General features: G+C 34.4%; 1 protein-coding gene across 1 annotated transcript; it reads right to left on the reverse strand.

Moving 5' to 3' along the window:
• LOC138334352 (uncharacterized) lies at positions 1-12440 on the reverse strand. The gene is made up of 4 exons (XM_069283012.1): positions 12244-12440; positions 6068-6306; positions 5171-5263; positions 1-1449 (listed from the first exon to the last, which is right to left on the reverse strand). Exons 1-4 carry the CDS (start codon positions 12248-12250, stop codon positions 1132-1134), a joined length of 657 nt encoding a protein of 218 aa, XP_069139113.1. The 5' UTR covers positions 12251-12440; the 3' UTR covers positions 1-1131.
• Positions 12441-14304: the final 1864 nt, after the last annotated feature.

Here is a 14304-nt window from a genome sequence, read left to right on the forward strand (position 1 = left end):
AGTGAATAGTCGGGCGAAGAAAACCAGTCTAAATGCGTTCATTGGCCTTCCAAAAGTTCTCGCATATTAATACGACGGTCAAGTTCTGCTTACGTTTCCCAGTTCTGACCATTGAAATAAAGAAAGGTTGAAAGCATTGAAAGCGAGGCTGCGTGGAAATGTAACCACGGACATAGTCAGCCGGAAGGACGTTTTAGGATTCCTATACTTAAAATTAATTTCTTCGTGCGCAGATAGATTTTGACGAGAAATTTTCATTTTTCTATTTCATAAGAAATTATACTGGATACATTCACACCATTTTTACCGACTTTAGCCATCCTTGCCCGACTGTTCACTTTAATATCATTAAAACAAATAAATAGCGCAAAATAAAAATGCTTATGATTTTTAAACTAAAACAAACAAATTTATATTAAATTGTGGGAAAACGTCATTTTATTACGTATACACAAGTAACATATATAATCAATTAATGATTCTGCAAACAATAGCAGATATATTTGGTCAATGGTTTTCTTTCCTACATGTACAACAATTCATAAACATCATAAATATTTCACGAAAGTATTTTATGATATCTAATCTTTCATGAAATAATGTTGGTGTATTAGTTAATATCATTAAACAATAAATATAATCGTAAATAATTTTGTCGTATAATAAATTAGTAATGTTATAATCAGCTTTGCTAAATGACAAAATAAATTACTGAAACTTAAATAATTATGATTTATGAGGACATTTGAAAAGCATCAATGAATGTTTGTTTGAATAGATAGATATGATAATGACAAATTTAAATATTTTCTTTCATTCTTATAAATAAACATAGATACGCATACAATCCTGGATTTCATCGGGATTTGAGTAAAAGTGTCATTCTGTTTCATTCGTTTCCATGACAACACATATTAAGCTAGCATCATTTAAACCTTCTCATAATCAACCTAGTTAACTGTTACCACGTGTAACCCTTTCACAACTAAATAACGCCATTTTTAAAATGCAAATTACGTCACGAATTTGTGCGACAACGACAAAAATTTAACTCATGACGTGTAACTCAAAACCTCGAGGAGACAACTCTTCAATTCAGAGGAATCCTCGTTCGTTAATCTAGAGATGTTATCAGCTATATGACTGATACAGGTGAACACTTTCTTCGAAGAACCCTAGAACGTCACGTAGTAGTATATAGAGCCAGGAATACCGCGAGGTCTGTGACATAGTTTTATAACTGCTCGGCATTCGAACCTGGATCCGTTCCACTGGTATACCTCGACTCTTCAGCAATATAGACAATTCACAGAGGATCCCCTTCACTTGATTCATAATCGTACTGATACCCCTTTTGTACACGAGAGAAAATTCGTTTTTCTTCGCTAATCTGACGAACGCCAATATTTTCTGTAAGCCTTCGAAGTTATGTAACAAAGTAGCATTCACCTGTTAAAATAGACAAAATATGACAGCTATTGCACATGTAGCAAATTAAAAAAAAACAAAAGAACTATCTCCTTTGTATACTATAATCCCTCGTCTGAAATGGAATAGACGATTTAATTTGTCGTTATGTCATTGATATGACTGGAGATGACAAAGTGGCGAAATACAATAGAACTGAACTCGGACTTAAATACGGTATAAACACACTTGAGTTTTTGTCCTCGGTCATCCTTCAGGTGATGTGATTGAATGTCAATGGTCGTGGAATTTACATTGTACAATGCATCTAGGTAGTTATCGTATAAATGTCCCTAATACTCTAGTATACCTACCATACACCAAAATAGTTTTAATTATTCCCATCCACACATAATGGTGATTCTGATCTACTACTGTGATAATTATTGATAATATAACACTGCATCCTGTTAGTCTGACTGTGATAATTATTGATAATATAACACTGCATCCTGTTAGTCTGAAGGCTTATAATTACATAACGGAGAATATGCTATTGCAATTTAATGGGACCTAAAATGGAAACATGATCAGCACACTTTTAGCTTGCTATATAACGTGTATATTGCTGGATTAAAGTGATACCTGTATCCTAAAATAGCATATCTGCTTACGTCAGAAAAGTTTAAAGAGAATGGCACCAAACAGCATTTGATCATTTCTGACGTAACGACAGCTATATATATGCATATGATCAGATAATATTTCTAAACGTGTCAATGCCAATAACCTGCCCTAGAGATACAGACCGTTCAACCGTTAACCCATCTAGTTAAGTATTAACCTAATAATTAAAACTCGGTGAAAATCTTCTTGTCAATATTGACAAATTTTTCACACTTGTTTAATTTATGCATGTTAGAATGGTTACCTACTATGACAACTACAAACTCAGTGGCGTAGGAAGATGAAACGTAATGGGGGGGCAAAGGTCCTCAATATTTTGTAAACCCCCCCCCCCCCCCCCCCCGCCGAACCTACAGGAGGAGATTAATTCAACTCCAACCCATGTATGCTTTATGTACATTTTTCATATATCATTAAATTTAATCCTTGTACACATCTATAGACAGTGGGGTCGCTAAAAGGAAATTAACGAATACGCAAATTGGCCAAATTAGCGTGTGAGCGCCGAAGGCGCGAGATTTTGGGGTTTTAGGGGTCTGAGGGTGACCCCCGGGAAAAATATTGTAATTTAGAATGACTGAGATGAGTTTTACAGTGTATTTTGATGATTTTGCGAGCGCCTGAAAGCGCGAGATTTTGGTGTTTGGGGGGTCCGGGGCCTCCCCCGGGAAAAATATTATGATTTAGAACAGCTTAAATGAGTTTTGATGAATTTGCGAGCGCCCGAAAGCGCGAGATTTTGGTGTTTGGTGGGTCCGGGGGTTTCCCCCGGGAAAAAAATTACCATTTAGAATGGCTTAGATGAGTTTTACGATGCATTTTGATGAATTTGCAAGCGCCCAAAGGCGCGAGAATTTGGTGTTAGGGGGTCCGGGGGTCTCCCCCGGGAAAAAAAATTACGATTTAGAATGGCTGAGATGAGTTTTACGATGTATTTTAATGATTATAAAGCGTTCTCAACATGGTAATTTTTCGATTTAAAGCTACCTGCATTTAGAAATGATAATTGTGTCGTCATAACATTATGCAACCCTACTAAATGAATTAATTGTCTCGCTAAGACATAAACAAATTGATCTTTTAAGAGACATTTTTTTAAATAGTACATAGAATCCCTTGATGGACATGTTTAGTCTAATATTCGTGTGTATTGAATTTTCACTATTTAAGGTTTGACATTATATGCTTGAACGTTTTAGGAAATGCGTCGCGCAGCGGAAAATTTTCTAGAATGAAGTACGAAAAATGTGCAGGAGGACCCTTTTTCCTTTCAAATAAGCATTTTTAGAAAATTTCAGTCGGCGAAAATGGGGGGGCAAAAAGACATGTTTGCCCCCCCGTCCTGGGGAACGGGGGGGCAGTGCCCCCCCCCCCCCCCCCCCCCCCCCCCCCCCCCCCCCCCCCCGCTTCCTACGCCCCTGAAACTATCAATGGAGAATATCCCCGATTTACATATCTGTACAAATCATTGGCTAAGATTCGTGTACAGGGCAAGGCGTTTTATTTTGCAAGCATATTGAATTACAACCGTGGTGTAGGAAATGTCTATATTATAGCTAGCTATATTATATAGGGATTTTTTAATGTGTTTGTGGTTACATAAAAGATGCAAAGAAGTATACGTTTTTGGGACAAAATGCAGAATTTGTACATATCAAATAAATTGCTGCAATTAGTCATGCCATGGTAGTCATCATGTATGTATATAGGTTTCATATATATAGGCCATATTTGTGTCATTTAATAAAAAATCGCATTTGTATTTGAAGGTCAACTAGCATTCAATATTTCAAAAAGTGTGGGGAATATATATTTTGAATATTATAGCGTAAGTACAAATGTAATATGGTATAGTGTATTACCAATTGGTAAAGACATGTAGTTGATTCATATAAGATGTATATTATATGCTGAAAAGTACAATTTTTCCATGATGTACAAATATTAGGAAACAAAAAAAAACAAAAAAAAAAGCAGCTGACTAATTTACACACTAAGAGCGAGATTTATTTTTAGGTATCATAGATACTAACCATTGATCATGTTACGGTCGTTAAACTGCGTTATAGGCTAAGCTAGCGTTTTACTCCCTACATGAACTTTGAAAGGTTAAACCAGCCTACACGACACTATAAGACAACTTTGCCCCCGTAAATTAAATACATTTCACTCCTACCTTTAAACATACCGATGGTACGATACAAGCTCGGAGCCATTCACAGTAAAACCACAAGTTAGATGAGATATTTACGGTTTACCTATACTACAAGCAAGAACGTTCATTTTTGTAATTCCGGGTCGATTAACTACCAATTATAAATAGTAATGTAGACAGATGATATATGTGTAGGTTGAGGTTGTAACTTTATTAATTCTTGTATATGTTATTATTTTTTTATTGATAATTCGACAATTGTTTAGCTATTTCATATATAACCTATATTTATATATTTCAAACCAGATCATATCGTACATATTTCAAACGAAGAGAAATGCTTCAGCCGACGTGCTTACGGCTTTTACATGAGAACATTTCATACTTAAGAGAGAGTACATCCTTTTCCCCGATAAAAATTCTTTTCATTGGTCATTTTCTTTAGACGTCACAATGTGGTATATAACATTTTTACTTTTTTTATACAAACAAACGAAAAATTGCCGCACAATAAAAAAACGTGTACTTTTGTGTAATTTGAAATGAAATAGAGCTTCTTAATCGGTATAGTGTTGAAGGCAAAGATAAGTACGATTTTTGAAATTCCTACTGTTATTGAAACGTATCTTAATACTTCGATCAATTCGTAACTATTCGTAACAGTATCACCTACCCATCAACAAAAACGTATGTTAATACTTCGATCAATTCGTAACTATTCGTAACGGTATCACCTACCCATCAACAAAGCAAAGATCAGTTGTAGGAGCGAATGGTACGTTGAACGTGTATAGACTTAGCATGGGTTTTTTTATCACTTTTTATGTTTTGTATGAAATAAAATTTGTTGAAATTGAATTGTACGTTAAACGTGTTTTGAATCACTTAAATGTTCTTTGTTATACTACATAAGAAACGTACCGTGGTTTCGGTGGGATTAGGGGGGAAGCCAGTCAACCGTGACGAAGAATGCAGCAGTGCAAGCAGACTAGAGTCCTGTATCTTATTGACAGCCTGAAATCAAATAAAACCATTTAGTTTAAACAATATTTAAATAAACAATGAATATAAATTATTTGAAAGAAAACTTCTCATTGATCATATTTTTCCATTGCATTTGATGACATCCACCAAAACATCATGACTATAATGATATATTAGAAGCAGATATCAGAACAATATCAATGTTCTGTGATAACATTTCCATATAATAGAGTTATTGATGATTTAAACTATATAAAATCCTTTCATATTCTAAATCCAACGCATGGCAATGCAGGATAAATTTGTAAGTATCGATATAATTGTATTTGTTTTATTAGTATACTACGCAGTTGAAGAGATCATTCAAACAATACGTAACGGTATTGTTCGTATTTATTTATGCTCTTTTACGAACTGTTTTGCTTGTATTTGAAATGTAAAATATGAATGACCCTCCGCTTCTCGACCCTTTACTTTATCTGAATAGTTTACCTGATGATACTGTATATCAATATAAAATTCATCATACTCTGTGGTGTACGTCCTATTGATTGCGTAATACGCCATTTCCCCTTATTTGAATTAAAAGTTACCAAATAATAGCAAATCGCCCATTATTTTCGGTATAAATAACTTATGTCCCCGGTAGCAGTGTGATATGGAGGTTGATTTATCCTCGGATGTAATATTTCTCCTCCCCCCGGGCAAGGCCTCCGGAAATATCACACCTTCAGGTAAATAAGCCTTCATATCACACTGCGACCGGGGCCATAAATACATTATATTAAAGTATCCATGTTCGTAATGAAAATTCATGATTTTTTTATTACTTACATATTGCGATTTCAGATTTTTCGTTGTGTCGGCGATATATTGACATTTTATGACTAGTCGTTGTGACACCTCTGACAGGGAAACACTCTCCGCGCGTGCTGTAGCCAATGGGATCTCTGTAGTCAATGTCCCATCACCACCGTGTCCACCACAAAAACTGACATTGTCACTGTCACTGGCATTTCCAGTTCCGAATTGGTATATCAAGAATATCAGCAACAGTTTACTTAATCCGGTCGCTGTCGATGAAACAATAGTGTGTGTTAAAGTGAATCTTATAAAAAAAAATACGAAACCTGTAATTAAATATTGTCTAATGTTCTTGATCAAGCATTTTCCATACATTTCTCATATCGAAATATTTTTTGCGGGGTTTATAAAAACATAAATGATGTTTTGTCTCATTATTTGCATCATCAAACAGTACTATTCAATAATAATGATATGGAGACGTTATCTCTTTTCAATCCATATTCATAGCAGATGGATATTTTAGAGCAAATTATTTTTCATAAAATATATAGCCATATCCTGAATTATCAGTGAAAACTTGGAATAATTTCCAACTCATTGTATTATTTGCAAATCAATAGAGAATAGAAGCTACAAGTGCTGATGTACATGTAAAATACCAATGAAATGAAAGGTTCTTCTAAATAATTACTATAAATACATACAAAGAGCAAGCATCGCCATGGTGCAGTAATGTTGATAGATAAAACAATGAAATCTCAATTTTCTGCTCTCCTTTTATACTCACCTTATCCATCCCTGTCGGCATTCGGTCACCCTTGCATTTTCTTGGATTTCCCACCAAACTATTACCTTAAACCAAGCCAAGAATCAAGCCTAGCTCCAAATATGGTTACGTCTACAATTGACGTTTGTACACGTGCCGGCGTTCTGTTGTTGGATACACGTGGTTTCCGGAATGCCTCTGGCTATTTCATACCAATGCAAGGTGGGCAGGTATATAATATGGTGTTTAGATACACCTACTGGAAAAATGCTTTGATATTAATTAAAAGGACTTTTTTAAATGCGGAACAGGATGTTTCTCCTTAAACACACATACAATCATACTAACGTAAAGTTAAGTTTCAACCACTTCCATTCATGGCCCGTATGGGTGATGAGCCTCTTAAGCGTAAAATGAAGATACATTGAACAAAGCACACAATAAATGTGTAAAAACTAGATCGTGCTGGAAAGTTAAACATCAAATGAAAATATCTTGTGATGTCTCTAATACACTAATCTACGAAATCACGTTAAATGGTCCAATCCTTTTATTTCGAATTTCTTTTGTGAATTCCACTAAAACAATGAATTAATCTGCGATATGATGCATGACCTAACTTGAACACGTTTGTAAATATCGTACCATGAAAATCGTGATATCTTTATAGTGCAGTTCGGAGAGCAGATTTGGAGGTATTATAGTGCAATATATATTGAATGCTTTGGTCGTTAGTTCGCTTATTTTGTAAATACTTGACATGGAGTATGTTTTGAATTATTTCCTGTCATCATTTTGCTTTCATGCTCCCCTCTTGCTGTTTTCTATGGTCGATCACCATTGTACAATTAGTAGTAACATCTTAGGGCGGCTTTTCCTACCTAATCAAAGAACATCATATTTGCCACAGCATGTAGAAATAAATATTAATAACAAATGTAGCACAATTTACGTTGAAACATAATTAAATAATAAACATTTATGTATTTTCTGAATCATTTGAATCAAAGCAATATTTTTTTCTCAGTGAAACATTGCGTTTGTGATTCATTTCCTGGTGTCTTCTGATAGACCAACATTATGTGGTACGTATAAGGAATAAACACAATTTGAGGAACTGTGGCAAATAAAAGAATACATAAGATATCGTCAAACTGACCCTATCACAACTCAAAAAATAGGAAGGTGAACCCACATATAACATACTTTACTTTTATTTTGTATCTTATGTCCAACGGCTTTCCCCTGGCGATTCTATTTCGCAGTAGTTTTAAGTCATAAAATAGAATCATTATACAGTGATTGAAACTTTTTTGTGGCGATTATTTTAATCAGACTCTTATTACCCAAAAAATATGCGAAATATGATCACACTCGTAAATAACACCGGGGTTCGCTTCTCCTTCCACTTTTTTATATATTTTTGAACGTATCATTTTTAACGTTCATGTTGTAGACGCTATATTATTCGGACCATTTACTTGTAACGCCAAATAGTCAAATATAGCCAGAGAATGTATAACGATGGGCTCCGAAATACCACGTATGTTAATTACATGTTTGGTGTCTACTGATGTGGAGATCTGATAGAAAACACATTATCACATTGATCCAATGTGAAATTAAACGATAATGCGACATGACAGTGTAATGCTTGTATGACATGCTTGGTGACCTAGTATCGAAGCGCTCCCACTTCCTGAGTGTCTGGTTCACTGCTCGTTGTAGGTATGTAGTTGTGGTGGTGTCTACAAGCTCATCTATACTTTTTAACATGCGCCCTGTCTTTGTTAGTTTTTTTTATTTTATTCTTGTCCAGATATTCGTTTTTCCCCTTTAAATAAGTAATTAATGAAATATTTCAGCCAAGTCATTATGCATTGTTCATTGTAAATTGACAAAATTAAAAATCATCGATTATATCAATAATTAATGTTTCATGATGTTTTAGATTTGGGTTGCATGACTAGTTGTTTGCACGGTTTTATGAATAGAAACACCATTTAATGTGAATGTTACAGTCAATCAAATTACTTGTTCCTGGTAAATGGACGTGTGGAGAATGACGTCATCACTGTGACAAACGCCTGATTGGGGAATATCGTATGTTGTGTGGAGGAAAGGCTTGTAGCGTCCTCACGGTATGCTAGTGATTAATTGCACTGATCCGCTGGAGCCATATTTCCTGGCTTTCGTATGACACTTTCATTTTCTATTTTAATTGAATAATCAAATATTCCATGTAAGATCTTAAAGGGTGTTAAGAAGAACAAAAAAAATAACGAATTTCATAAAATCTCGTTTTAAATGAACGTAAGCTTTGCAAATAATCTTAACGTCAAAATGTGTTGCGAAAATTCAGCGGAGATCGTCATTTTGTTACTACATCCTAGAATCATGACGTGATATTATTGTTTACTGACGTCAATTAAAGCCATATCGTCACAATGGTTAATGGTTTTCTAGCCAATGAAAAACGCTCCAGGATGTATATGCATATTACAATCTAGTGATATATGCAAAAAATATTAAAGAGCCGGACACTGGATATTCAAACGAGAACAAACGTGATACTATAATACCCATGTATTTATACGATAGACTAAATTTACCTAATACACAAGCTGCTAAGGCATCTGTCATTTACTTCTATTAGCTCTTCCTTTAACCCCTTAACTCCCAAGAATTTTTAGCAGAGTTCCCGAAAATCCGACATTTTCTTTCAAAGTGATTTTTCACCCTTTTGCATCAACAATTTTGGTAATCAACCCATATATATTTAGAAACTTTAGATCACAACCTTTTCAAATTTTGTAAGAAAAATAATGTTTTCACATTAATTATGTTACCATGGCAACCGAAACTTTGGAATCTGACAAAAAAGTTAAAGTTTCCTACATTTATCACTCTTAAGATAACGAAACTTATCTAAATGTCCATTTATCAACCTGATCATCAAGTATATTATTGCAGAAGGGTTGAAAATTTTATTGAAAGCCATAATTTCAATTTAATTTTGAATGTTACCATGGTAACCAACAACATTTAAAACCGAAGATTTTTGAAAATGTTAAAATTAGTGTTTTACCTGTCTTGCTTCAACTACAGAAAGTTTAATTTATATATCAGGCTTAGTAATCTTTTAACTTTCATATTAATTTCAAAAGAGGACGTGGCCAGAATGAGTATCAAATTATTATTTTTTTGCGTAAAAAATGTTACCATGGCAACCAAAATATAAACTATGAAAAAATGCAGTTTTGCGCTGATAGAACCATTTCCATGGGTTTCAGTCGAATAACACATAGAAAAAAATGTATTGTGTTGCAAAATTGTTTGTTTGACATGTTACTGTTTACAACATTAAATATTTATATTCATACTCAGATCAATTCATTTTTTTGGAACGCCAACAACCACCAGTATAACATTATTTCATATCAATCATTTCCTTTGTCATCGTAGCAAGACGGCTTACAAATAGGTATGCGTGTGTTCTCCCAAATCAAGATGTTTAGATAAGATGTCTAAATATATATGTACTCAGCGAAAAAATGCAATGCAAGACATACGTATACTGCAGTAATTTTAAGTTAACAAGGCAACTATTTATCCATTTATATAGTGTCAGTTTCTTTAATTTATCCACACAAAAGTATCAATATCCATCAACAAAATAAATCAATTCAGAGTAAAAGACAAGTAGACAAGTGTGCTTTCATGGACAAAAATTGTGTATTTTACTTTTACATGCACTCACGATGATTTGCATGTACATATCTGATATTGATAGAAAAAAAACCCATCTCTATTCATCATTTATTATCTGTGTGTTCTATGTCCGGTCCTATATTGCTTCATAACCAAAAAGACAAGTTTATATGGCCTTAGGAACCCCCACTTTCCCCCAAATATACATGCATGCATTTACAAACAAAATGCAGCGTGCATATTCGTGTGTATATGTGTGATATACTTTGCCATTATTGTAGACACCATGTAATACACATACTTGTGTATTATGTCTTTATATGTACCATATTATAGATACATTGTATACGTTGTCTACAAACAAGTATGTGTTATGTCTTTACCTTATAATTATTGTATATACACTGCAGTGTCTATACATGCATGTTTTATGCATTGACCTTATTGTAGATACACTGCAGTGTCTACATACATGTATATGTATTGACCATACAGCAGTATCTACATGTAAATGTATATTGTATGTTTTATGTCTTATTTAGATTGTAGATACACTTAACATGCATGTTTTATGTACTGTCAATATTGTAGATACACTGCAGTATCTATACAAGTATGTTTTATGAATAGTCCATATTGTAGATACACTGCAGTGTCTATACATCTATGTGTTATGTCTTGACAATATTGTAGATATATATAAAGTTCAGGTATAGAATCTCTTAAAATGTTTAAAATAAAAAATAAAATCACCATTCCAGTTTCCATCTGCATAGCAAGATTATTCTGGTTCCAATGACTCTAGATCTATTGCCAGACTAAGTGAAGTGACATATCATACTATAGAATGTCTATTATGTGGTGTTAGAGATAGAAGAAACTCTGGTTACTCTGAGCATCAGGTGCAGATTACATGAATTTTATTTTATCTTTTTCTTCACAATTTAACTAATGTAATATAATATGTTTTTCTAGTACATAAATCCTCTGGGTATCAATTTCTGGTATTCTATAGTAAATAATGAAGAGACAGATCATTGAAGTACATGTATGTAAACCTTGAACTGAGGGGTTGATCAACTTCAAGTTTGAATACCACCTACAAATGTATACATGGTCCATGTACACAGTACTTATACATCTTACCAGTTATACATAAAATATAACTGAAACCATATACAATTGTGTATATGCACTGTATATCTGCTACTTAATTATTTATATTTGTTGTACATTCCATTTTAGAACAAAATCTGACATGACAATAAATGTTCATGTATTGCTTGAATTTGAACAAAAACATATCAAACATATGCATGTTAACACCATTTTAGCAACTTGAATGTGCAGTAACACTATACATTTACATCTACATGTAAGGGTGGAAATAGATTGTGACCACAACATATGTACACTGTATATTGGTCAAATTATGTTCTAAATCTGTAGAATTTATTTGTAAAATGACAGAGCCTTTTCATTCATGTAATAATTACTCACACAAACCCATACACACAGATGTTATGGTATTCCAATAGGCCCACAGACAAATAGTGTGTGTGTGTGTGGGGGGGGGGGTACCTATATTTATAATATGAAACATGCTATACTTTATATACAATGAATGATATCACAGTGCAATTCATGCTTATGAATTTTGCTCTAGAATTACAACCTGATAATGCATTTTGTATATTTTTGTAAAGAGAAATTCAAATATACTTACTCAACATAAATGTGCCTTGGAATCCTTGGTGCAGTTACACTACAGTATAATTCAGCTGTCAATGTAAGTTCATAACAACTGTTATGTAGGCTTGTATCATCAATAACGTCGATATCACTACAAAGTTTGTTTGTTGAATATCCTAATCAGAAGGTTGGTCATGTTGTTTTGGTAACGATTTAGGTAAAATGTCCACATACATTCTGCACGTGGGCCCGTGTTGTAAATCGAAAGTGGCTGTCCCGGTCAGGAAATACCCTACTACTATAAATAGATATCGCTGTCGTCAGCATCATATAATTCTTGTTCTTAGTCAAACAATGTTTTAAAATTCATTATTCTAATGATAAATTTAATATATTTCTTGTGTAAATTTTATCTTATATTTATATCGTTTGAGAAAATCAACTCAGAATCGATGCCCATCTTCCTCGCACAGGTGCTTGTTTTGTACCGATGACGTCAACATATTAGAAATTGTACCGGACCGCGATTTCCGTCGAAACTACTAGCAGATTTGTAGAGGCAATAGAAAACTTATTTCGGCATGTAATGAATTACAAATTTGTGTATTTTGACCAGTGGTTTCTCGGCTTTCTTGGTATGTATGGTAAATGGATATTTTGCTTATTTTGTATTAGGATTTCGTCGAAGTTTACTGTGTAGTACACATGGTACTTATTACATGTACTAATGCTACGAGAAAAAATAATGTTAGAACGAATTTCTTTCAATATAATTAGTCACACATAAAATTGACATTATCAACTACAAAATCCGTGAAATACAAGTATTATTTCTTGCTACTTGTTGCATAATTCGAGATACAATGTCGAATCTTCGCTCCGGCGATTTCGCCGTCTGACACACGACGTCAACAATTTAAAAATGCTCGGAATTAAGTTGGCATGAAATTTTAACTCATTGAAAGAGAAAAATGACGATGCCATATGAATTTTTTCTCAGAACAAAAGTTGTCGGCTATTATCTGTAGTTTTACAGGATGTAAACAGTATCCCAATAGCTCAACAAATAAGGGAGATATTGCGATTTTTCTAACACCGACACGAAAATGCGTAGAAATGCGTAGTTGGGAGTTAAGGGGTTAAGTGATTACAACGTCATGTCTTGAAGTAATTTTGTGGCGTAACATCGGAAGGCGGGACTAATCGACGCCAATAGTACTCCATTTGGTGTTGCGAAACCCCGGTATTTATCGTTTCTCCATGTTTTATATGATATTTACATTGTTTCAGCGTTATTTCTGGTATATGTGTTTCGATTTAATTTACTTAATAAGAAGCCATGGAGTATGTTTCTCCTAACCAATGAAGGAAAGATGACACTTAGGAAGCGTTATATTGGCCCTAGACATGGAAGGGGGCATATTTGTCCTAACAATTGAAGGGGTAGGCTTATTCTAACCAAGGATGGGTGGAGGTTTGTCCTAACCAAGGAAGGGTGTAGGTTTGTCCTAATCAAGGAAGGGTGTAGGTTTGTCCTAACCAAGGAAGGGTGGAGGTTTGTCCTAACCAAGGAAGGGTGAAGGTTTGTTCTAATCAAGGAAGGGTGGAGGTTTGTTCTAATCAAGGAAGGGTGGAGGTTTGTCCTAACCAAGGAAGGGTGAAGGTTTGTTCTAATCAAGGAAGGGTGGAGGTTTGTCTTAATCAAATAAGGGTGGAGGTTGGTCCTAACCAAGAAAGGGTGTAGGTTTGTTCTAATCAAGGAAGGGTGGAGGTTTGTTCTAATCAAGGAAGGGTGGAGGTTTGTCCTAATCAAGGAAGGGTGAAGGTTTGTTCTAACCAAGGAAGGGTGGAGGTTTGTCCTAACCAAGAAAGGGTGAAGGTTTGTCCTAACCAAGAAAGGGTGTAGGTTTGTCCTAATCAAGGAAGGATGAAGGTTTGTTCTAATCAAGGAAGGGTGGAGGTTTGTCCTAATCAAATAAGGGTGGAGGTTTGTCCTAACCAAGAAAGGGTGTAGGTTTGTCCTAATCAAGGAAGGGTGAAGGTTTGTCCTAATCAAGAAAGGGTGGAGGTTTGTCCTAACCAAGAAAGGGTGAAG

This window comes from Argopecten irradians, chromosome 11 (assembly GCF_041381155.1).
Source record: "Argopecten irradians isolate NY chromosome 11, Ai_NY, whole genome shotgun sequence".
In the NCBI taxonomy this organism is placed as follows: domain Eukaryota; kingdom Metazoa; phylum Mollusca; class Bivalvia; order Pectinida; family Pectinidae; genus Argopecten; species Argopecten irradians.

What these genes read in the sequence shown, in the direction of transcription:
- LOC138334352 (XM_069283012.1), bottom strand. An exon ending in AAAATCTGAAATCGCAATAT is followed by an intron (nt 5,264 to 6,067) that starts GTAAGTAATAAA and finishes ATTTGATTTCAG; the next exon opens with GCTGTCAATAAGATACAGGA. An exon ending in CTAATCCCACCGAAACCACG is followed by an intron (nt 1,450 to 5,170) that starts GTACGTTTCTTA and finishes CTATTTTAACAG; the next exon opens with GTGAATGCTACTTTGTTACA.